The 26,996-nt window shown below is 33.7% G+C and overlaps 1 protein-coding gene and 1 long non-coding RNA gene across 4 annotated transcripts in view; one reads left to right on the forward strand and one right to left on the reverse strand.

The window, feature by feature from the left end:
• The first annotated feature begins 1,763 nt into the window (after positions 1 to 1,763).
• On the forward strand, positions 1,764 to 10,970 carry LOC149798725 (uncharacterized). 2 transcript variants are annotated; one of them, XR_016421021.1, is made up of 4 exons: positions 1,764 to 4,743; positions 8,412 to 8,515; positions 10,046 to 10,122; positions 10,366 to 10,970. It is a non-coding gene; the product is annotated as an uncharacterized LOC149798725 (long non-coding RNA). The 2 variants fall into 2 exon arrangements; XR_016421020.1 differs by lacking the exon at positions 1,764 to 4,743 and having other exon boundaries at positions 7,126 to 8,515.
• Positions 8,539 to 26,996, reverse strand: part of LOC149798726 (uncharacterized) — a 62,784-nt gene continuing 44,326 nt past the window's right edge. The window contains exons 5-9 of one of the 2 annotated variants that reach the window (XM_089957595.1): positions 20,608 to 20,949; positions 17,693 to 17,743; positions 13,988 to 14,209; positions 12,462 to 12,621; positions 8,539 to 8,985 (exon numbers count right to left, since the gene is read on the reverse strand). In XM_089957595.1, coding sequence (XP_089813721.1) covers positions 14,136 to 14,209; positions 17,693 to 17,743; positions 20,608 to 20,949 — 467 coding nt within the window. In that variant the 3' untranslated portion in view covers positions 8,539 to 8,985; positions 12,462 to 12,621; positions 13,988 to 14,135. Of the gene's footprint in view, positions 8,986 to 12,461; positions 12,622 to 13,987; positions 14,210 to 17,436; positions 17,744 to 20,607; positions 20,950 to 26,996 lie in introns of those variants that run through there. The other variant, XM_089957594.1, reaches the window with a different exon arrangement.

The following is a 26,996-nucleotide window of genomic DNA, read 5'->3' on the forward strand; positions in this document are numbered from 1 at the left end:
ATCCTCTTACAAAAGTAGGAAGCATAAAAATAAAAACAAAATGAAATGCCACTATTATGTTGAATATATGCAAGGAATTCGGTCTGAACTGACACATTTTGGGCCAACAGTTCTTCCATTATTTTGAGGTGGGGAAATAGTAGTCTCAATAAGTTATGTTTTTATTTATACTGGTAGTGTTAGGACGATAAAACAAGCCTAGGCCATCATGCAGATGAAACCAATATAAATTAGTGCATATATTTTAACGATGCTAATGGGACTATCATATATGATAATTCTGCAAAGTTAGCCAGGTTACAGAGTAGATCAGGTTAAAGAAGAGCAAGGTTACAAAGTGGGGACTAGTTGTGGTAAGTTTCATGTCAAATATGGAATGTCATAAACTTCTTGGCACTCTTACTGATAATTAACTTGTGTCTGCAACATGCTGACTTTTAAACTTACATAGCAAAGTATACCTATCACAAACTGCAAATTCTAAGAAACTTTCACTTTGTACATCATTGAGTGGGTCCAAGCATACAAAAATATGCATATAATCGACTTCAGTAGTGTGAAACTTCAATTCATTTTAAAACAGTTTACATTAGATCATCATACCTGGCTCAGTAAGAGGGACCTTGCATAAATTATTATTATTGTTACATAGTTTATTCAGACATTCAAGCTTACCTGTCATTTATAATATTGTATAAAATAACAGCTTAATACTGTTATGAAATCTAACACTGCTCTGTATTAATATATTTTAATAACTTTACACCTAATAAACCAAATATGTAATAAACAGTGTTAAGTCATCGAATATCTCCTCAATCTCAAAAATTTTATAGCACATCTTTAATATTCTGCACACTTTTGAAGATATTAAGAATTATTTTGTATACAAGATATTTTATGTATTTTACAGTTTTATAAGAAATCTCATAAAACTGATGAGATATCATACAAAGTTGATATGATATCTTGTATAATGAATGAGATATCAAGATTTTAGAATAACTAGCTTGCTATACACTACTGCTACAGGAAACCTGTTTACCACCCTTTACCAGCTTGGTTGTGACAGCAGGGTTTAAAAGGGCTAACAAAAAGAAATCAAACAAAATGTACCTAAGCATGTTAATACATGAAACGTTATAAGGCACACAATAATAAAGTGAGATCTCAGAAGTTTCTCTTTCTTTTTGACTTTTGTCATGGTTTTTGTGGGTTTTACTTGCATGTTGACTAGTGTCATCATCTATACAGTCACACTGATTGCTTCCATGCCCTTAGTATGAAAGTGAAGCAAAGAAATAGTCAATACATTGTTTTGAGGGGGCATAATGGAGAAATCCTACTAGTCATTAAATATTCATATATTCAGATATGCAAATGTACCCGCTCAAACAATGGCTTTGATTGGTTGTACTGTACAATACATTCTCTCAGAAACAATCCCATAAATCACCAATTCTACTTCCTGCTTCCGCTTGAACCAAAATTCGTGTGGATACCATTCAGATTTGAGCAATAACAATTATTAATTGCTGCATCTTAGCTACAATTTTCTTCATTTATATATTTTTAAAATTTATCAGACACACAGGTAATTATAACTGCTGACGCTTTCATTTATTTGACAGTTTATGTAAGTGCAAATTTAACTAGTTTGTATTGACCATAGTCACCTTACCAACTGCTAGACCAATTTGAATTTTCGCTTCATTCTTTTATCAATTTGACTTTATTTTGTCTTTTTGTGAATATTGTTTGAATTTATTTGATATTGTACTTACATTGCTAAGTTTTTTGTTCATTTATATGTCTTATCGTTTGATTGCTTCGTAAGAAGTTTAGCTTGCTTAGTTATTCACATACTACTATAGTCTGACTCTACATCCCCATTTGTTTGTACCCCCCTACCGATTTCAAAAACTAGAACGTTTAATGTGATAAAAAGTGCATAGAACTGAGTCAATTGAATCAATGATTTATAATTTATAACCTGACTGTGACCAGAATGGCCCTAATACTGGCATCCCCTGCACCATTTCATGCTTAATGGACTTCCCATACTAGCACGGCGCCATATTGTATGCACAGTAGGCTAGTTTATTTCCATCAGACAACATAATGACGTAGTTCATCCTGTTCGGTAACTGCTGAATAATTGCATAAGTTACATAACGTTGAGAATTTGGAATTATATCCCTCTGCATATTTGAACATAGAAATTAAACTGCTTGTTAAATCCACATGAAAAGCAAATTTGTAGTTGTCATTATTTTCCTTTGCTTGATTTGATACTGTAAATATTGGAAGCAGACGACTTATGTATGTACATCTGTAGTTGTGATACACCCCTTTGCTGAAAATGGACTTGTCCAGAAACTGGAAATGGATCCGAGCATGTCTGTCTATTACACTGAAAACTTCCGTTCAGCATGAGATGTGCATATGATGACGAAGTTATTTCCACTCTACTCAGAGTCAGGTTAGAAACAATAAATCAATGAATGAATTGACTAAGTTCCTTGCATTTTTTATCACATTAAAGGTTTCCCATTATTTAAATCGGTTTGGGGGTACAAACAAACGGGTTTGTATTATCAGACTATAGTTAAGGCATTATTAGAACTGCTAGCGTGAAAAATATACTAGAAAGTATTTTATTAGTTATATTCATTTGATAAGTGTTTACGCGTTTCTACCCCAAGATAGTAGTTTGTTTTCTGAAGTGTTTATGATTAACTTCATTTTGATTACACTTGATATAGGTTGAAAACTTCATATAATTTCATGTTTATGTCATTGCTATTTTCTTTTTAAAAAGACAGTTACTTCTTTTAAAGGGGCTGAGTGGTCTAAAGTGCTCTTTGTTATTGATCACTGCCATTTCACCTCTGTCTGCGTGGCTTTGAGACTAGGATTCGGCTAACGTGGGTATGTGAGAAAGCTTGCTAGTAGCTTCTCATGGGTTGGTGGTTCTTCCAGGGGTTTTTCCGGTTTCTTCCTCCACCGTTAATACTGGCCGCCATGTGAAGCCTATCGTGTGCTGAAATATGGCATTAAACCCCACAACAACAATTACACTTGATATAGGGTGAAAAGGTCGTATAATTTCATTGTTTATGTCATTGCTATTTTCTTTTTAGAAAGACAGTTACTTCTTTTAAAGGGGCTGAGTGGTCTAAAGTGCTCTCTGTTACTGATCACTGCCATTTCACCTCTGTCTGCGTGGCTTTGAGACTAGGATTCGGCTAACATGGGTATGTGAGAAAGCTTGCCAGTAGCTTCTCATGGGTTGGTGGTTCTTCCAGGGATTTTCCATTTTTTTCCTGCACTATTAATTTAATTTATTATATTGATCTTACAGAGTAGAACTGGCTAGTGACGAATTCCAAATAATTTCTCTAATTAGAATAAGACCATCATAATTTTCACGAATATTTTTGCATGTTTAGCATCCATATTGTCTAGTCGTCCTACACTCTAAGACATGGACCCTAATTGTTATGTTTTGGGGTCGAGGTCTTACTGTCGAATTAATGGTGCTTGTATAGCATGTTTTGGTGTCACCTAGCATCATAATGAGAAGTCAGATTTCAGAAATATCTCATTTTTACAGCCCATATCAACATTATCTACAAATTAAAGTCATAATGTTTAAGCGAGATTATTCTTACTCTGATGCTCTTTTTCTAATAAATTCAAATTCTCCCACAATCATGTGGACCTGTTTTCAAGTTATGTTGGCCTACACTTCATTTGCCTGGAATGTTATTTATGTCGGGAACGACGTAATTGGATTAAGTTGAAGTATGTTTCTTTAACAAAATGAATAAAACATACAAATATAGAAGAAAGTGTTTCAATAGCTTTATTTCATTCAAGATTCTTGTCATCCTTTTAACCAATTTTGGTATTCTCGGCTTCCAACAAGCTACGTTTATTAACTAACAACCCACCAAATAAACAGGCTTAACATCACGAGGAGGATAACATTAATTAGGTAATATATACATGACTTTATGAGAAAATTTGTACCACTGCATATGATTTTTACATTGCTACAACAAAATTTAAGTGTGCAATGTTCCTAAATCTTGCCATATGATGTCAAAATGGGATAGTTATTTTTGCTTAGAGCTTGAGAGGTGAACAAATTAACCCTGGTAGCAGATGTTTCTATGTTTGGATCATTTTGTTTATATTTCCAAATACCAGCAGTTACCACGGTGATTTTCTGAAATTTTCACAGATTTATTAGTCACATTTTAGTTTAGTTAATTCTTTTGGTGCATTTCTTTCAGTTGTTAGAGAGACTTTATTCATCAGCTGCTGGAAACGAATCCCATGATGTTGGTCAATGTTTGGAATTCTGCCTCGAACCACCATTAACTTTAAATCATTGCATTGAAACTCAACTGTTTTACCAGACTTACAAAGAGGATGTGCTGCACTAAATGATGGCATTTTTAAGCCGAGAATGTGATAAGTGCCATTTTATTGACTATAACCCATTGTTTGATCGAAGTATGCATTTGGCACTTGATGGACTCCATGTAAAAAGAAATGGTGCATATGTATTGAAAACAGTATTGGAGTCATTTGTTGTTTGTGTGGATATGGTGCAGATAAATAGCGCTGAATTTTTTTTATCCTCGGACCTGTGCCACCCGTATGTCTTATGCAGATGTAGTAAAGTAGTTTCCACCCAGAGAGAAACTTAATTCGATGGATTACAAGGATAAGGTGATTAACATAAATTATAGTTTTTACTTAAAACTTGCTTTTAACATGAATAAGGTCACATAGTCATATCAGTCTATATTCTTTAAAGTTCTTTGGCAATTATTTCATTTTAAAATTTTCTTTGAATGGCATCTCCATTACGGCAATAGGTCCATGTTAAATCATAATATTGTGCCCCTACTTGTTTTTTAAAAAGTCCAAACTCATGTTTGTCTTTTTAAAGAGACGGGTAAAATTATTAATGTACTTATTATTTACTTAAGAGTAATTGGACTGATCAAAGTACAGATAATTTGTTTACGTATATTGATAATGTTTTATAATTATGATATCCATGTTCCACTTTATGGTTGATGTTGTTGTTGTTGTTGTTGTAGGGTTTAACGCCATTTTTCAGCACAAGATAGGCTATACATGGCGGCCAGTATAATTGGTGGAGGAAGAACCCTGGAAAACCCATGGAAGAACCACCGACCCATGAGAAGCTACTGGCAGGCTTTCTCACGTACCAATGTTAGCCGAGGCTGAGACTCGAACTCACGCAGTTTATGGTTGATAGTCATAGGTTAGGTTAGGCCTACCGCAGGCTTGTCCAGGCTCCGACTTTTGAATGATGTCTGGGTTTTCACAAAGATTTCATGGAATTATTCATATGAAACATGATTTATATGATCATGTCATATCTACACCCACCCAGAAATTGTGAAAGTCATTGACACATCTTTTGTTCATAGAACAAAATTATTATACTCTAGCTTTATCTGTGCAGTAACATTCTTTGCTATAGCTATCTAATGCCTAATAGTTGTGCACTAAAATAATATGTCTTTGGCATGTGTTAGACATCACTGTAGACCAAGGGTGCACAACCCCTGGCCAGATGGCCGAATCTGGCCCATAAACTTGTTCTGTCTGGCCTTCAGGACAAATTAAAAGAACACAGAAATCTGGCCGGTGAACAGTAATAATATTAAAGAAATGTGTCTGTGGCCCTCAAGTGGTCTTAGAAAATGCAATCTGGCCCTTGGCCAAAAATGGCTGTGCACCCCTGCTATAGACTATGACAAGGAAACCTTATAGTTATGTAACTGATACATTGGTAAAGCTTCATTAAAAATCAAATAAAACAAGTAAACGTCTTTCTCCGATGGCTCGAATGATGATATAAATCATGCCACTTTTTAATGTAAATGTAATCTCAGAATGTGCATGTTAATTTACAGTAGAATTATGCTTGTCAGAATGTGCATCTTAATTTACCATTAAATTATCCTTTCATCAGCATATAATAAAATCATTAAGTGTGGCATATCTTTATTCACAGTACAAAAGCTCAGTATGTTCCTTACCTTCTATAATGGTATTATTTCTAAAATTACTATTTATTATTCAGTCATAACAAAATGTGTTCATTATGAACCAGATTGGTTTCTTTTTTATTTCAATTCATTTGAAGAATGTACACACGTTAGAAAAGAAATTTGTTATATTGTTACTACTAACAATATTTTTTGTAATTAAAAAAAAAACATTTGCCTGGCCTGCAAAAGTCTAAAACAACTAAAAAGAATATAAACAACACTCATGCAATGGGAATTTTCTATTTCTAACAAAGGTATACAAATCATATTGGGGTTCCTGTGGGTATTTATGAAAGCCAGTGGGTTTCAAAATTTTGTGAGTACTTAACTTATTTTTACTTCATTTGTACATATAATATTCAAACAATGTTGTTTACTGCTCTAATAACTGATTTATATTTTGCCCAAAATTTACATGAAACCTAAAAATTACAATATTTGGCCATCTTAGAAATTAAGGTTTGGTACTGTACATCTAATCCATTATGCAAGGCCATGCCTGCTATATTTTCCAAACATAGAGTATATAATCAATCTTGCAGCTTAGTTAAAACATATATTAACTTATTCTGTAGATGACAAAACTGAATCTGTTCTCTCATACAAAAACAAAATGTGCCCACTGATTATGTATTTGATTCTAGTTTATCCAATGTGCATGTGTTCATTAATACATACAGTGTGTGTGTGTGTGTGTGTGTGTGTGTGTTATTACAGAATATTGGAACCTGGGTAAATGCAACTTAAGTTTACATACTTAAAGTTGTTACTGTTTAATATTGTTATTTTTCTTGTCTTTTCCCTTTTTCCTAGTGATATTTTTACATGAGCGGAAAAATAATCATCAGTGATGCTATTGTTGGCAAATAGTAATTTACTGACATCTGTATAGCTACTTTGCTATGTTATGATTACTAAGTCATCTGAGAATTGTTAACTGTTAGCGATTATTTACTGAACATAGATGGAGAATGGCCTACTCATTTCTGTATGTGAAAAACTGACATTGCCAGCAATATGAATCTATCTTACACTTTTTACATGAACTGCATATTTGCAAAATGTTAATAATAATGGAAATTACATTTTTATGCATCTTTATTTCACAATAATTTTTTGATATTAGAATGAATATTCTTCACCAGATTCCACCCCTTTCAGCCCATGTGTGCAGCCATCATTATAATATTGTTCTCATATTCTACTTTTTTTCTTTCCCATGAAAGGCATGCACTTAATTTTACAGTTATAATTCCAGTGACACATTTACATGGTCTTTTATTTAACTGTAGCAGGTTTCCTTTTCTTATGTGTCAAGAGTTATTGCTGATACTTTGAGAAATTTGTTTCTATTAAAAAATAATTCTCAGGAAGATAACCATTTAAATGTTTTTGCAGATATATACTTTGTTATGCAGGTTAGAGCAGCATGAGATATTAGTGAATGTCAGTGAGGATGTTGCTGTAATTTTGTTGATTTTTAAGAAGCATTTTTAAGGTTTTTGTATTTGTCTACATTGAAAAGTGTGACTCAATTACTGTCAGATATTTCTTTTCTCATTCATGTATCTTTGAACATAATAACAGTGCACTGAAACTTTAGAAAATGTGAATCACATGCTACTGTCAGCACAAATTGGTGAAATCACAAAAAAAAATTAAACAAGTTAGGCTATGAAAATATTTTGTCTAGAAAAATCTACTGTGGCAGATAACAGTATTTTGGTCCTTATGAAGACCTTAATCATGATTATAGTAACTTTGTAATGACAGTATTAACTGATTACAGTTGCACTTATTTGGCTGAAATATATTATTCACTGGGTAACATTTTAAAATAATCTTGTGCATAGTAACAGTGACAACAAGTTATGTTTGTTGGTTGCTAACCACTATTGAAGAAATGTATTTCAGCAGTGGCATGTGAAGCTGGAAGAGGAACTCTCAAAACCACCTACTGCATTAGTCATAAATAAAAAACAATTATTTCTGGTAACCTAACCATGTTAATGGTTACTTACCATGAATTTCTTCATGTTTAAGTTGTGAAAACCTGACCATTGGTGAATGATAACCCAACCCCTCTATTATATACCCAGTTTTCTGTATTCACAGTTACATTTTTAAGGCCATCTTGATTATCATATGAGTAATTTGTGGAGAACAATTGAATGTTCAGAATATATTTTGTTTTCCACTTCTTTATTTACTGTTCTCTGGAACATACATGATATTTAAGGTTTAGTAGCAATGAAAATAATTACTTATTTAAACATTTTAATTTTTTATATTTTATCACTTTTGCAGGAACAGTTTTCTTTCCATTTTATTGAAGAATGGGAACAAGCTTTACCTCTAGGACAGTTATCAAAAATAACTGCTGATCTGCATTTTTATGTCCAGTGCCATTGGTGAGATATTACAATAACTGTCATTAGAAATGCGCCTTGAAATTAACAGATACATGTTTTTGGTTCACTGATAGTTCTATCTATGGCCTAACTTCCATGATCCATATTTTATGGTATAGTTAAACTTATGATTTTCTTATTTTTCTGTGATTTAGTTTTACCTTTATTAAACAAGATATTTTCCATTGGTATACCAGCCTTGTATCACACTTCTGGACTTTTAAAATGCATATTTTCGAGATTGACAATAGCAGAACATTATTTTTTATTACATCTTACTGAAAACTGACCTAACTTATGGAAAAAATCAACTATGATACTGACACCTTGTTAGGGTTGGCAGGTCTGCTTCCTCGATGTATCCATTTTACTTCCCCACCATTAAGACTGTCAGCCATATACAACCATTTAAGTGTCAACATTGGTATTAAAACCTCAATTCCACCACCATTACATGATTGCCTTGGTACCTAGGAAAAGTTTTTAATATTGTCAATACTAACATTAACTCAGTTTATGTATATAAAAAAAAAAAAAAAAATTGGTCCAAAGCCATGGCCAACGAAAGTCCCTGTGATTTTACTTGAGTAGGAAAATAATGAAAAATTATGCCAATGTTGGCTGATAGTAATTTACTAATGGCTGTGAAGCTGCTTTGTTACAACATGATTACTAAGTCGTTGAGAACCATTAAGGCTTATTGATTATATACTGAATATAGATACCAACATACACTGATAATGGTTTATTCATTTCTGCTAGGAGAAAACTGAAAGTGCCAGTAATATCAGTGTATATTATTGTTTGCAAAATGTTTATAATAATGGAAAGTACATTTGTATGCATATTTGTTAAAAATCAATTTCTTTTATAGATCAACATAAATATTCTCCAAATTCCACCCATTACAGCCCATGGTGTATCCTTATCATATTGTTAGCATTTTCTTAGTTTTCAATTGTTTTTTCTTTCTTGAAAGACATGTTTATTTTGACATTTATAATTCCACCAGAGACACGTTTATATGGACTCTTTTTAACAGGTGTCTTTTTCTTTTGTATCAGGTTTGCTGATACTTTGAGTAATTTCATTCTGTTCGGGTTTTTTTGTAAGGAAGATATCTTTTTAAATGTGTGCACTGATGTATATCTTTTTATGCTGATTCGATCAATATGAGATAATAGTGAATATTGTGTTTATCCCTGTAATATCACAAACAGCTATTCATAACATATACAAGGGAATTGTTCAGTGTCAGTGTATGATTGTATCAGTCAGAAAGTTATTTTTTGAATCTTTAAGAAAAGACTTGATTATAATTGGGGTATTATAGTTTATTGTTGCAACTACTGTGAAAGTAATGTCTGTTCTGAAAATGAAATTAAGGATAATGTGGTAATTAAAATGGTAGTTAATAAAAAAAATTATTTGGATGTATTAAACTTTTACATCTGACCATATTAATGTTGACATTATTTTTTGTTGTTACCGGTTGCCATCATTTCTTGCCATCATATAATTTTTTTTAAGGATCAACACATTCATGCTGCCTTTACGAACCAGTAGCCAAAAATGAAAGATTATTCCAGAGAATTGCCCCTGCAAAGGTACGTAGAAAATATAAAGTTTGATCTGTATTTCCATATCCTATACTGTTTTGTGACTACTGCTTTTACAGTTGACCAGTAAAGGTAAACTCTTATCTTTAGACGTGATCAATTTTTCAGTCACTATTCTAGAAATATAGTAAATAATAAACTGTTATTTAAAATAATGCATCTTGGTTATCATTTATGTCCTTTTCCTTTTGCAGTAACATTATAACTGTTGAAACTGCTCTTTCATTGTAGGTATTCAGCTGTTCTGAGTGTCCTGTGAAATTCACTAAGGAAGACTTCTTTCGAACCATTACCTGTGCAGACATGTTCCTCATATAAGGGAAATGGAGAAGATCATGTGCATGTTTCTTAAGCATTTATGCCAAACTCTGAAATACCTGTTCAGAATTTAACCCAGTTAATTTTCTTATTGGCAACATAAATGCATTAAAATTTATGTATTATATATTTGGTGTTTTTAACTTGGAAATATGTGATATGAAGTTGTATTGGTTGCATTTTCCAGTATAGGTTTACAGGTATTGTTTTTTCCTAGAGTACTGTATTAGCTCTTTTTTTGTCCTTAGGTTATGGCAGTCATCACCACTTTTGAATGAGAAAAACTTCTACCTTTTTTTTCCCCTTGAACATAACTACATCACATTGTACATTTTTAAAATTAAGTTATAAGACATGTGCTGGTTACAGACACAATTCACGTTATTTCTCTGTCTATAGTGATCCAAACTGTATTTGCATTTATGAGATGAAATTTCAAAATGCCACCAGTGTCCATACACTGCTTATGAATGCTATACAAATGCAGTGCTCAGGATTTTGAGTAACAAACTGCAGAATTTATTTCAAAGATACAGCTTCTATGAGAAAACTGGATACAAGATGACAACACAGAAGTTATATCTCCCATGTCCAATTCTTTACTGCAGGAAACCTCATTACATCCACCAGTTGTTAGCAATACAATTGTGAAAGAAAATGCGATTTATCAGAAGTTACCATTGCAAAAACTGTGTTTACAACCAATTTGGAAAAATCACATAAAGCCATTTGCATTGAACATGACATGATCACTCACTTGATAGAGTGCCATTTCATGGATTCAAAAAAAAAGCAGCTTCAACTGTTTGAGGATGCTGCTATCAATGTATCCACTTTTCCAAATTGTTTAGTGTAGAGGGGGACTTTTCATATTTACATTACTTAAAATAGAAGTGGACAGCAGTGAAGTACCTATTTATTATATATGAAATAATAATTGGAAGATGAAGAAAATGCGTCAAATTTTTTTGTTTTTTTTAAATTTTAGTTAACGCAACATTTTTAAACTCTGATAATCATGTATACAGTGTACATTAAATACCTTCTTATCATCCTATATTTGAAATTGTATTTGTGCACATATAAGGATCCCTTGCTAAAGTTATTATGTTAACCAAAAATTTCTGGATTTAGATAAGATTTATTTGTGATTGTGATAATATCTTCCTTATGTGTATAGTATACAAGTTTTTTTGGTTTTAACACTGTAGCCCAGGGGTGGGCAAACTACGGCCTGAGGCCCACCAAGGGTTTTCGTGCGGCCTAGGAACAAGTCATCATTCGCACTGACTCTGTTTATGTTACTCTGTTTATGAAATAAATGTGCTTGTTTTGAAGTTTAAGTTTAAGTTTTCAAATATTAACAACATATTAACAACTGAAAATTAATTATGATGTTATTTAGACCTCCCGCATCCGAGGCGGATGCTCTAACCACTAGGCCACCAAAGCGGTTTGTTTATTGACTGGAAGGCATTTTAGTATTAAATGATACTAAATCATCACTATGAATATCCCACCCAATAAAGATTAAAATTAATACTGCACATAATAATACAATACATGTGCAATAACTTATATTTATATGTAAACAATTCAAAGTGAAATATCTAAGACATAATGGAATTAATGTGCTTAATCTAGAAAAATTATTAATTATTGCTCACAGAAGGGTAAACCATTTAGTATATTGAAGTAATCACAAAAATATTGCACATTTTTCATGTTAATGTTAAAAATAATACATAATTCAAAATGCCGATCCATAGCTTAAGGAACAGAAAATGTACCATTTTTTTATGACAAATTAAAATGTTCCCACTCTATTACAAAATAAATAATATTTCCCTTTCACACATTAATGTATAGCATATATGTTATGAGATGTGGCAGACAACTTTAGATAGCTTTTTATGTCTCATGCAGAATATGGGATAGTCAGTCACACCCATACTTTTAGTATGGATGCTTATATGAGTCATCTATGATATATCAAATGGAAAATATACCTTTGTAGCATCATATTTCTCAGCCTGTCCTTAGCCGCTGACTCATCTACACACCTTTATCAGAGGAATGGTCATGTGAACATCTTTTCGACTATCAGGTGACAAGGCCCATTTGTAAAAGTCCATATAATTACCAAAATCAGCCGAAATCTACACTAATCTGCAAACAAAGTTAACAAAAAAAAGAGAAAAAAGTTACAATGAAGAATTATATTTCAAGCACAAATGAACTATAATGACATTATGGTCAGCTGTTAAAACATTTCATCGATCCAACTACTTTACCCATGAACAGTTATGCTGGTAATAATATTCTGATAATGATGTTAAGGGTTGTCTATAAAGCACGTATGCAAACAATTGGTGATTTTTTTACCCCCTTTCCCATTACTCATTGCAAATCATACATTTTGAATCCACCCTTGTGTAAGTACATTGCTGAGTCACCACCCCCTTTCCAAGAATAGATGGGACAATTGAATTTTAAAAGATGAAGTTATTAGTAGTCATTAAAAATAAGCAACAGTTTAAATTAATACCATGTAAAACAAACTTTGAAAATGAAAGTAGGAAAGTATTAACAATAATTATAATAGTGATACAAAGGTTGAATTTTACAGAAATCGTAACCAATGCTTTTCTACAGCAAATGTAAATATTTATCTCTAATAATAGTTTTAAACAAGTGACAGCAGCTAATATTTAGTTGACCTTAACTTTAATAGTCAAATATCAGACAGTGACTAAAAATTTTATATCAACTTTGGAAAATTGGAATATTATCATCCTTATCACCAGTGGAATGACTGGACCTCAAATTTTTATCATCAGCTTCGATATCATCAAAATCATGAACCATAACAGTTCTTTTCTCAGGTGACAATTTTTCTAAGGTGTGTGCGATCATGTGACATTTCATGATGGCTTAGGATGAGTAATTAACTTAAGACACGCTTCTGAATCTCACTTTTATAAAAGTAAAGGACAATAGGTGTCAAAAAGGCAATCAATGTGTCTATCCAAGTACAATACTGTACCAGTCTGTCAAGGTATGGCTTCACAAATTCGCATGAGGCACCAGGGTCTGGAATGCATAATCTGTCGGTAGCATGAGATAAAATAACTGGTTATGCCAGAAAATGAAGAGGAAAAAATGTCTTCTGCAAAGTGCACCATCTGCAATAAAACTACAACATATCACACTTCATAATTCTAAGCAGATATTGACTCTGCCTGACATGGCATACCAGCCACTTTGCATCTAACTCATCTGTTAGTTATGTTTCTGACTTGACTAGTCTTCATAAACATTACAGTTATCAAGGAATATTGACCCCTATCGCTGCAGAACATACTTAGCAGTTACCCTGCCACATACACAGGCTAATGCTTTTTGAATTTTTTCAACACCTCCCACCTCCACTCAATGAATACATACTTTATGCTCGACCTATTAGTGTCACAGAAAAAATAAAGTGACAGAATGAACTAATCATGTCACTATCACAAAATTTACCAGTACATACATTATATAATATACAGGTGACCGCGCCGGTGGCCTAGTGGTTAGAGCATCCGCCTCAGATGTGGAAGGTCGTGGATTCAAACCACAATTGAGTCATACCAAAGACATCAAAAAATGGTAATAACAGCTGCCTTGCTTGGTGCTCAGTATCAAGAGGTTATTGTTAGGACTGGTCGGCCTGGTGTCAGGATAATGTGACTGGGTCGAAGATGATGCTGCATGTCTGGGGAATGATAAACCAGTGCTAGAAATCACTATAGGCTGCCACTGCAGACATTATAGTGATACGACTTAAATTGTTTTAAAGCTATGTTAAAAATCTAAATCACATACTATAATATACAGGCAAATGTACATTTATATGGACATGTTATTCGTAAAACTCGAACAGTACTGATTGTTATTGTCACCAGATATGGATATGCACTGACAAAGTTATCATTTAACTTAATGCATCTGTTGAACAGACTTCTGATGTTAATGATCAGCTGACTGTAAAATATCAATATGATTACCATCAAGGTTGTAAAATGTTTGTTTTAGGAGATTTTTGGATGGATTTTGGTACGCATAGGATATGGGCAGATATGGACCAGTATATAGACCCAGCAAAGTCCTAAGGTAACATACATTTGAGTGATGAAGCTGTATAATGTATACTTATCATTTAAGCAGACCAAAATTGGTCTTAAAACTTGTGTAGTTATGTCACAAAATGTATGAGACTCAGTCAATTCAGTTTTTAATTTAAACTGATTCAAATTCGAATTATGTTTTCCTTTTGTTTTGATTTTCTGTTATCAACTATACATGAGTGCTTTGATATTTCAGGTCATAAAGTTTGCAATCAGCAAATAAGTTAATAAAAACAATGACCCTCAAGATATAATTTAAGTCTGTTGTTGTCTGTATTAAAATGAATTAATTTCCACTATAAATCAGATGGCTGTGGGAAACAAACAATAAACAGACGTTATGTACAGCCCTAGTTGTGAAAGGGGAGTTACTCTGATATTGCAGTAAGACCAGCAACAAAACAATAATCTGATAATGGCATATACTTGTATTAATGTTGGAAATTTAATGTATCATTGTGTTGCACAAAGTGTAATCAACTTGAAAAATGGATGCTACTTCTATGGCACTCATTATGCCACCTGTGCCCTACAGCAACAGAAACTTAGAAGAAAGAATTAAAGAAATGCATTTGTAAATAACCACCCACGATGACTGGAGTTGCTCTGTGATTGTTGCTGAGAATGAACAATCAATATGAGGATGAAAGTACATATCAACCTAAGACTGTTTGAACAACAACCGGTGTTCCAATGAAAAGTAATAAATCGTGTACAATGCAGCTTTCAAGTCAACGCCTGTTAAATGTGAAAGCCACCAAAAAACGACATTAACATACTTCACATTTTGATTCTTATTTGCTACTATAGATTTAATTTCCTAGCCCTTAACCATCACAGTAATCATATGATCTAACTCTTGTATAACATTATCAGACAACAAACAGGCTAAACATTTTGTTAAAGTGATAGAAATTTTAAGAAGATATTGATTCTATCTGAGAACATAAGTTAAGGATATTATTTTGAAACAGTAGTATTCATGGGTTTACTTATCAAATAGTGTATGCGTCAGCAATCCTGACATTTTCCCAAAATAAACTGGTGATTTAGAACTAGTAACCTATGGTCATGTGGTATATATAAGTACACAATATGTGGTACAATAGATAAAATAAATACCGAAAAGTTCAAATATCGAGATACCACAGAACCAGTATCGTCGGAAGCTAGGCCACATCATATTGGTTTTTCCACAGGGGCTCGTATCGTTACTTAGAACTGACCTGTCATACATGTACTATTTATACGATATTTATGTTGTCCAAATATCAAAAATGGGGAGGCAAGGGTCAGAGGAAACTCTGACTAATGTACTATATAATAACTACAATATAGCACATGCATGACAGGTCCATTGTAAACAACGATACGAGCCCTTGTGGGTTTTTCAATGATTTTTTTTACCCGTCCTCGAAAATTAATAACGGTAATAAACTTTGAAGTGTTTTAATCGGAAAGAAATGTAATTGCCAGTACCCAAATAAAATGTAACTTATTTCTTAGTAACGCTCTCAGTATACATACTACTACGAGTCCTGCCGTGCAGATAAAATAATGCGATCTTATTACTAAACCACGAAAACTGATAACGGTCATAAATGGGTATGAGGCGTACTGTTTCGTTTAATTTCAGGTCTAATTTAAAAACGTGTCTATTGAAAAATATAAACGTACAAAGAATTCATAGATACGGTTATAATAATAATAATAATAAAAAACTAAAACTACTAGCGAAATAACCATGTAATTCAACCAATCCACGAAAATTGATAACGCCACCAATGGCGGTCTAATTTCAAATAGTACTTAAAAATTGTAATAGTAAACAAAATAAAATGCAATTACCAGCTCTGAAATGAAACGTACAATGAATTATTAGTAACGGTTAAAGTATATACACTACCGATCTGATAACATAATACTAAATTTCTAGCAGTACAAGTCTCAACGTTAATGTTATTTTCTAAAAACCACAATGTCCAATGAAAACCATCGTTTCAACAAAGTCATTTGCATATTTGCATAAATGAATATTTAATAACTGGTAGGATTTCTCCATTATCCCAAGTGTTTATAACAATCTCTTATTGAAACACAGCTGATGTTATAACTGCAAATCGCACAACATCAAGGTCAGTTATAAAAATTGTGGAGTACAACATTTTTTCTTCAGCCAAACATATTAATAAGAGAATGGTGGAATTTACCATAACACTTTAGTTTGGATGTATGCCAAGCTTATTATCATCCAAGAAATATGATGTGACCTAGTGACAAAATGATCATTTCTGAGCAATCCCAGGTCTGCCTATATTACAGAATTGTGGAAATTTAGGAAAATAGACAGGTCAAGCATAGTGGCTGGTGCAACTGGAAAAGATTGATTGGTGGATTTTCTTCCATTTTATAAGAATTAGAAAATGACAAGGAGTAATTTTGATATCTAATCATCTGTTAGTTCATCTGTACCAGATTATATGTAAAAAGTGTGCATGTTCATTTTATTTGCACCACAACACTTTCATAGCCAATAAATAACACTTGCATAGCCAATAAATAACACTCGCATGGCCAATAAAAAAACCACTTGCATGATAATGTTTCAAAGTTTTTCTATAAATTGTGAATTCTGGTTGGATTTCTGGTGCTTTTCTTTCAGTAGAGCCACAACAATCTGCTCATTGTGTCTATATCTATCTATCTATCTATCTATCTATCTATATATATATATATATATATATATATATATATATATATATATATATATATATATATATATATATATATATACTGCAGCTGGAGGTAGGTTCTACTAAAAACGTTTGCATAATGTGATCAGATAATTTGTTAGATGGAGAAATGATGCTGCTCAAATTTTTTTTTTTACAATAAACAAACTATTGTTTGGATGTTATAGTCATATTATGATAGGTATGTCTTCAAAGAGGCATGTATCTTAGCTCTACAGATCGGACAGAACCCGAGGGACTGCCCACAAACTTCACAGCACACTAAATGACCGCAGGGCAAAAATGTCAACTCTACATTCCTCTCCATGCAGACCTTACATTTATTCTGATCTCGTAGCTGCATATACTCCTCTCTTAGTGACTCAGCATCTGGAAGAAAAAAAACCCAGGAGTTCTGAACTTGTTTTCACTAGTAATGGCATACCTGGCAACCCCTAGTTAGGTACATGACATGTAATACAAGTGGACAAAAAGCATCATCTGAGCATAAAATGGCATCTACATATGATAATAAACTGTATGAAAAAATGTTCATTTGTTTTCTTTGCTAACCTGAATCTGCTTTTGGCTAAAATTCTTTTCAGAAATAGACAAATTCACAAATCCAAGTGGATCAGTATCAGCATACAAAACCTATTTACAGTCTGTACAACACAAATTATCTGGTCTATTTCTAACTTTCCACTGCAATTAATCAAAAAGTTGACTCAACAAATGATGCAACAAATCATGCATGGTGATGTCCTAAACTTGAGCTCTGCATTACATCTCTTACATATTCTGCTGTTAAATTTCTGAAGTGCTTTCATTTTGCTCTTTTCTGGTCCAACATGTTCAGAAAGTGCCCTATCCTCTTACATTCTTCATTTGTGTAACATTCACAAGTCACATAAACATCAGTCAAGTCCCCATCACCTAATGTCTTGTTCCTTTATATTAAAGATACATATCTAGTTTTCGAAACGTTATCAATTTGTTATAAGGTGTGCCAATTTGGGTCAAAGTGAATTGATGTGTTCATTCCTCAAAAACTTTGAATGACCCTTAATGACCATGTTGACCCTGTTAGATTAAATCCGTAAAATTGTAACACTAAAGAAGTTTGATAATGGCACTGTTAGCTAAGATTGTTTTAGTAAATCTTCGTGGTTTTTTCTGCCTTTTCCATGACTAGAAACTGCTTGCTCTCCCACTTAAGCTACTTCAAATCTTTTCTTCTTTCATTCCCACTGGGATCTTTTTCGACAACATTTTGAAGTCTGACTACTCAACCTTTTTGGCATGAAAAGAACATTTTCATGGCATTACCAGAGTGATAGAAGTCTAAAATATTTGACAAAGAGACAACTTACATATCCAAGGATCAATTCTGCATGATAATAACATTCTAATAACTCTAAAACAGTGAAAAATCTGCACCAAAAAGTGTTTTTGAAAGATGAATCAGACACACATGCATGATCCTTCAAATTTCCATTTCACAAGTTCCTTCTCTTTGTTCACAAAGACAGATGGCAGAAGCTGTCATACCATTATTTTAAATTAAGATTTATTTTCTTAATGGAGTGAAAACAATACACGAAAAAGAAAAAGTGAACTCTCAAATCCCTCAAAATTCACCAACTTTCACAAACCTGTCAAGAAAAGTTATTTTTCATGAACTTTCATGTATATGAAATGACTACCTGAAATTACACAAACTTTTATGGCCTGTGTTAACATAATTTATCTTAAAGAATGGGTTTTCCAATTGAAGAAGTGTTTGTTTTCTTGCCAATTCATCATATCCAGCTGCCTTAAATATAACACTTGGAAAATACATGTATGAACATGCATTTGAATATGAATGTTTAGTGCAGGAGCACATTAATTCTAGAATTTACTGGCACATAAAAGATGATTCAGGAAAATATCAGTTCAATATGAGTTCCTTAAAGGAGCTGACACCATACTATCTGAAAAGAATTTCCATGAGTCCAGGACAAGACTGCTTCATCTTTTAACTGTAGAACACTGATATCCAAATAAAAAGATTTTCTACATTATTACTCAGAACTGTATCATTTTCATATTATAAATGATCTGACTTTCCATCCATTAAGTAAGTCTACATGGATACTGCGGTTGCAATACTGGAAATCAGACTGGCACCATTTCATCTAGGACCAAATGAACATCATAAGAAGTCTCCTGGAGAAAACCACAATCAATATGACTTAACATTTAGGACATGTGATAAAAAGTTTGTTAAGATGGCTGTTTTGGTGGCCATGCTGGATGTCTGAAAGGCATCAATTCAATTTAGGACCAACTATACCATGGGACGAATCTATGTGTAAAGTTTCATGGCAACCACCTAAGTGGTTTAGAAAGAGTAGAACTTGTGATAATGAATGAATATACAATGAAAAACAGACCATCTCATATGCTCATCTAGTCTATAACCAGTACAGTTAAACAGGACAAGCAGCTTTTTATTGCTTTATTTCATTTGGATTAATTTACTTAAAAGCATATGCTATACACAGGTGAGCATAAGGCATATTTCATCATATAAAGTATTAATGATTATGCCCAGATCATAATGGTTGGCAGGCTTTTAATGACATCTTTATCATGATATGTAAAGCATATTTGATCATTTAAAGTTATAATAATTATGCCCAGACCATAATGGTTGGCAGGCTTTTAATGACATCTTTATCATGATATGTAAGGCATGATTTTATAGCAATATATTTTGAAAAACTTATAAGGCTAAGATATACTTCAAAAATTGTGAAAATATCACACAATTGCTGTAAAGAACAAGCAAGAATGAATTATAGTTATATTTCATAGACATGGTGCCTATTTTTGTCAGACATGATAATTTGTTTCTAAATTAAACATTGGTGGGTAAACAGGCCAAAGTTGATTTTTGAAAGCTGACATTCTAAATAAATACAAATATGATTTCAGTTTCTAATGAAAGATCTCTTGAAAACACACAGTATATTTAACTTCATTTTGGGTTTCCAGCTAAAACAAAGTTTAACTTCTAAAGAATGATTTAATTCCAAGTTTGAAACAGCATGACATGAACAAAAAAGAAATCAACATTAGTCCAACTGCATTAATTCCTTACCTGAATATATTTTGATATATGATATCATCCCATATCAGTTCAAACAAAAACAAAGGTTGACTTATGTAGAAACTGTATTGAGACTAAAAAACATGAAACTTCTTACCAATAACTGGAGGAGGGGTTGATTCCAGTAGGGGTTGGGATGATGGTCTGTTAGATGCTGCTGAGTTGTTGCTTTGAAGTTCCTCTCGATTACCAAATGCTGATGAGGATGATGGAACATCAACAGCAACACTCATGGGACCTATTGGTGGTGGAATTGGTGGGGCTGGTTTTGGTGTTGGTATTGCATGGGGTGGATTGATGTCACGAAGGGTCAATCGCCCACCGTCTTGAATCAATTCCTCAACAGTAGTAGCTTCATTCTGCCTGCCAGCTCTTGCCTTCCTTTCTTCATCAGCAATCAATAACTCTATTACATGCTCAACAGCAATTTCTTGTTGTCCTGTAAAGAGAGTACAACCATAAACCTCTGAGTTAACAATATCCTGATCACTCCAATATTGTAACTTACTCAAGAAAACTCATGAAATTGACATCTGTAATATAAATATCCATTTTTTCAAGTACATATAACATACACATTTTCATTTACGACACAAAATCCTAATATTTTGAAAATGATGACACCCACAACCCCTCATGCATAAATAACATCAAACTTATGTTGCAATATTTCAAACCACTTGGTCAAACAAGTGAACTAGATTGCATTTCATATAACAAAATCAATACACAGTCAAATCTGTTCTAGCAACTACTGGTTTAATACATGTACATGTGGAGCAACCAGTGGCTTTTTATCTCGATATACTTGTAGTTTGACAGAATATCAGAACTACATGTCTAACACAACCAGTGACGGCTATTAGATGATTCTGAGATAGCATATTCAAAGATTCCTCCATTCTGACAAAGTTTCAAAATGTACGCATCATGGATCACAGAAAACACTTTGAATTCAGTCATCTAAAGATCCATAATATAGGTCTTGAGTAATTTTGTTCAGGATTCAAAATAAAAGTTAAATGAATGTAGATGATATGTTTCCACATTTATTTTCAAACTTAGTATGACCATAAATGTTCATATGGTACTGAAGATGGGCTGTAAGAAAAGAATGCAGGGTATATCTAAAAAATTGGTCTGGACTAATTTGCTCCTAAACAGAAAAAAGACAAGTGGCCAATTTATTTTCATTTCATTTGGACATGTTAACTCCTTACTTAGAAACATAATGGCAATGTTGACTTATACTGTGTCCTTCAATGAATCAGCATATTACATGTCATCTTTTCAAGAGAGCTTCAATGACAATGACCAGACATGGAAATGTTGTAAGCAATGTGATTAAATTAAATGCAGTACTCAGGCCAGATGTCAACATAAGCGGATTATGATAAACAATGCACTATTACGATGGCTTGTCAATATGAATAAATGATTTGTTTATGTAAAAATGGTTAGTTCCAGTGCATTTTACATTGTTTGTGGCTTTCTTTCATGGTGTCTTTGAATTTCTCCACTCTAAACCCAAGATTATATAAACAGCCAACAAGCAGCAGGGAAGGCGAACCCACCTTTTTGTAGAAGCGTCCAAAATCGAAAATAAACCCTTCTATATTGATATTATATTCTTAAGCAAATATATTTGAAACAAAAATATTAACCAACTCGAGGAAGCCTCGAATTGGTTAAATAAATTGTTTTTATAATTTTATCCGGTGATATCATTGTTGATAGCGATCATATTACAAAAAATCGACTCAACTTGAGGTCGCACCTTCCCTGCTGCTATTAATTTATCCAAATATTTTATCAAGACCCACATGATATCGGGATCTAGAATCGTGTAAATTTATTGTTATAAATCCGTGCGGAGTAGCTTGCGCTCGTGAAAAGAAGTTTTTAAATTTATTTATATCCATATGTCAGCTACACCAAGTTTGATGAATATTTCGCAACGTATGTGTATCAACTCCATTAAACACAACTAAAATATTACAGTTGTTTCTAATTACTTTTGGTATTTGTGTATACCGTTGAGTAACATATATCACATCAGTGTTTTTATGTCTTCCTCGAGAAAATATTCTAGCTGGATTTGATTGTTTGTCCAGCATCACATCATCGTATACAACCAAATTATTAATAAATTCGTGGACGGAGCTTCATCAACGGACGCAGCTTCATCAATGTTAGTTATAAATTCAATCACATTGTCGTCATGTTTCCATTAAAATCTTTAAGTATATCATAACATCTCTGATCATCAATTGATGGCGCCACCAAATATAACTTATCCCATTTTAGCCATCTCATTATAAGATTAAGTAACAATTGTGTCTTACCCGATCGAAATGGTCCTATTATTATGATTCTGATCGAATTTGGCAACGCAGGATGGTGTTTAACTGGCTCTTGTTTTCGAGTCGCTGAGAAATCAATTATATCCATATTATATAAATACATGAATCTATATTGTTTACGCTGTAGAACTAAAACCCCAACTAATGATCTATCCACGGTTACAACAAAAATGCGAGAATAGCATATGGTGGAAGAAGTGCAGTGTGTAACAGAAAAAAGTTTTCTTTTTTACCTAAAAAAGATGGTGGTGATATTGCTGAATTAATGTCAAAGTTCCCAGGAACTCCCTGGGCTAAATACCAAGGAGAAAAACATCTACCAGGATATAATTATTGCGGTCCTGGTACTCGACTTGATATCAGACTTGATAATCAGGATCAACCAAAACCAGGTGAGTATCCAATTAACGCTATTGATAAAGCGTGTCATGTTCATGATGTAGCGTATAAAAGTGAAAATCTACAAGACAGACATATTGCAGATGTGAAATTAATTGATGCGTTAAATTCTATAAAAAATAAAAATATAAGAGAATCACTAGCTAACTGGTTAGTAAGATCCGTGATGAAAGGTACATTAGCGCTAAGTGCTGGTAATTAATTATAAATGGAAACGATTTATTGTTCCCCAAGAGGATACTGGAAAGGTAACGCAGTGATTAGTAAACTCGCTGAGGCAGCAAAAGTTACACGTGTTACTGCTAAACAATGGTTATCCAAACAGGCAATATGGCAAATTTACCTACCACCACCGAAACAAATTCAGTACGCGTATTTCGATGTCAGCGTCCCTAATAAAGTTCATCAAGCTAATATTCTGTTTTTACCACATGATACTGTACGTAGAAAAACATACAAATACGCGCTAACCGTTGTTGATGTTGCAAGTAGATATAAAGAAGCAGAACCATTATTGACAAAGACAGCTGCTGAAGTAGCTTCTGCGTTTAAACGAATTTATCAACGAGGACCCGGACCACAAGGTGGTCTACAATGGCCACATCTGCTACAGGTTGATCCTGGCAAAGAATTTCTGGGTCCAGTATCATCGCTGATGAAGCAACATAATGTCACCATCAGACGAGGACACACTGCAATTCGTCGTGATCAGGCAATTGTTGAACGATTTAATCGAACACTTGCTGAGCGGTTATTTGGATATCAATACGCGAAGGAATTTATTCAAGACAAGAGATCTCGTAAATGGGTTGCAAGATTACCAAGTGTGATAACTGCGTTAAATAATGAAGTAACACGAACGACCAACATGAACCCTATTAATGCAATTACAAAAAAAAATATATCTACACAACGACGTTAATGTTACTGTAAGGTATTTATATGAACCCGGTGAACTCGAAGGTGGTAAAAAAAAGAGCGACTGATCCTATTTGGAGTGTTACCACACATAAGATATCTAACGTAACAAGATCCTCAGGTAGACCCGCAATCTACAGATTAGATTCAACTGCTCCTCAACGTGGATTTACACGTGAACAATTACAGGTGATTCCTGAGGATACGCAATTACCACCGCGATCACTTAACTAGCACCCCTACGTCGATTACACTCAAGACAGGTCAACATTACATTTTCTCGTGTATGACCGCGACGGTTATCTTTTCTATCCACGGTAAATTGTCTTGGATTATTATTTGAATATCTGCATAACATCACACAATTACAACTTGCACAGTGATTATTCTGTTGTTGTTTCAAGGTGCTGATAAATTCAACATCAAGTTCAAAATCGCGTTTATTTTTTTTATCAGATTGTTTATAACCAGCTAAAATTTTTCTTATTATATCATTGTCAATATCATCACTAGTCACTGACTAAACTAAGTTTGACCACTCGATACGATCATCTATAATCCAAACAACTGTATCAAAAATAATTAATCCCTGAGATGAGTGAATCGTCATTGCATATCCTAGTCTCCACGGAGATTTGTTCAACGATAATGCATCTTCAACAGCGTTGATATCAACTGTGATAATATCATTTAATACTAAATTCTGTTTCTCGGTCTGTCCCGGTATATCAACGTCAACATTTTGCCGCCGTGTATCAGCTGGTCGATAACATAACGGAACTGGCAATGTTGGAAATTTTTCTTTATGTAACTGAAACAATTCCCGTTGAAGTGTATCACGAACTATTTTTCTACTTGCCACTATCAAATCATTTGGTCGTCACGTTTGTAGAAAGTTGTTCATTGAAGTTTCTGAAATTATTCCACGCATTACTTCACATTGAATTTTATTCAGCTGTAGTCTGATTAAGTTTTTAAACTGTTTTAATTCTTCATCAAGCGCTCTATGATCATCATTTATTTCTTCGTAATAATCAACGAATTCTTTTAACAAATTATGTGGAGATAGAGCAGCAGGGGGGGGGGGGGGAATCCTACAAAATACTTTTCCGAAATACCCCCTCCGCGGAAACTATTCCCGATAGAGGGCTTATTTCGACGAAATAACACTTTTATTCAGAAAACGAGACAAAAAAAAATGTCCTTGAAAATGCTTTGTATTTCCGCTGATATAACGCGAGTTACTTCAATAAATCCGACTCGTATCCGACATAATTTCCACGGTGAGGTATCATCGAAAATCAGGTGTAGTTTGCGCCCCCCTGCTGCTCTACGAAGTCGAAGATTTCAAAGGAAAAACATTTTTATGTTAACCATACAATGTATCAAGGCCGACGCGGTATCTTGTTCTGGGATCGTGTAAATTTATTGTCACAAATCCATGCGGGGGAATTAAATCATGGACAAATAAATAATGGCAAATATCGGAGAAGCACTCACAACTAGATTGGCACGACAACGACTAGCCGCGATTAAAAAATTTATTCCGGTCCATGATTCCGTTAAAGAAAAATTACGAGCAAGACAAGAAGCGCGAGTTGAGTTTGCAACATCTGCGGAGGAATTATTTAAGCCTATTACAGCAGCTACTGGTGAAGTTAAAACTGCAATTGTAGGAAAACCTGATCCTGCTGACCCTACCAAAACAAAACGAGGGTTACTTCAAGCAATAGAAGAACTTAAACAGCAACAGGCAGATGAAGGTGCTGTAGTTGATCCAGGTGCCGCCGGAGTAGTGACAGTTGCTAAGGAAACATTTATTAATAAATTTACCGAAGATGGTATTACTGAGATAAAAAATATTCCACTTACTAGCGTGGATGAACTTAAGGAGTTTTCTACTTGGATTGTCTTAAATTATCCTAACCGGCAAGAATTTCTAAAACCAGGAGCTGCCTCGGGTATAACCCAGGCTGATTGGAGGGATTATGTTTACAAAGTAAACCGAGGTATTTCTCGAATATCTAGCACTGATGATACCTATAATTTTATAAAAACTGGCGTAATTGGGGTTAATAAGGAACTAAGAGACCAACAAATGAAGGCAAAGGAAAGGGAAAGGCAGGCAAAAATACAGGAAATGGAAATGAAAAGGCAGGAAAGGGAGGAAGAAAAGAAGAAAAAAATACAGGAAAAGGAAATGAAAAAACAGTCGAGACTACAGGAGAAGAAACCACCAGCTCTAAAAATAGACCCCGCAATAACACTGCCTGATCCAGTGCCTGAAATTTCATCACCTGAACAAATGGGGGCTAGCGCTCCTGATGATGATTTTACCACTCCTGTTTCGTTGCCCATCCCCCCCGATATATCAGAAGAGGAAATACTGAAAGAGAAACTAAAAGAATTAAAAAATGAATTAAAAAATTTAATTGATGAAAAAGAAAAATTACAAGAAGGAATACCGAAAAAGGGTACCGACTCTAAGGTAAAAAAGATAGAAAAGAGGGAAAGATCTGTAACTGATGAAATTGTTAAAACATCAGCAAAACTAAAGAAAAAAATGGGAAAAGGATACACCGGTCGCGGATATAACAACCACATCTGTCTTGACAATATCGTCAATGACGTATCACGGTTAGAAGTTCTCATAGGAGGAAGACGCGCCGGAAACAACTCTCCGGAAATTATAAATGAAGCCGCAGATATCTGTCAGAGACTATTTCAGCGTGGCATTATGGATATCGGCGTTTACCGGGGACTCATTGATGAACTCGCAGACGGTTACCACAGCGACTAGCAAATT

This window comes from Sinohyriopsis cumingii, chromosome 5 (genome assembly GCF_028554795.1).
Source record: "Sinohyriopsis cumingii isolate HCF-2022 chromosome 5, ASM2855479v2, whole genome shotgun sequence".
In the NCBI taxonomy this organism is placed as follows: Eukaryota; Metazoa; Mollusca; class Bivalvia; order Unionida; family Unionidae; genus Sinohyriopsis; species Sinohyriopsis cumingii.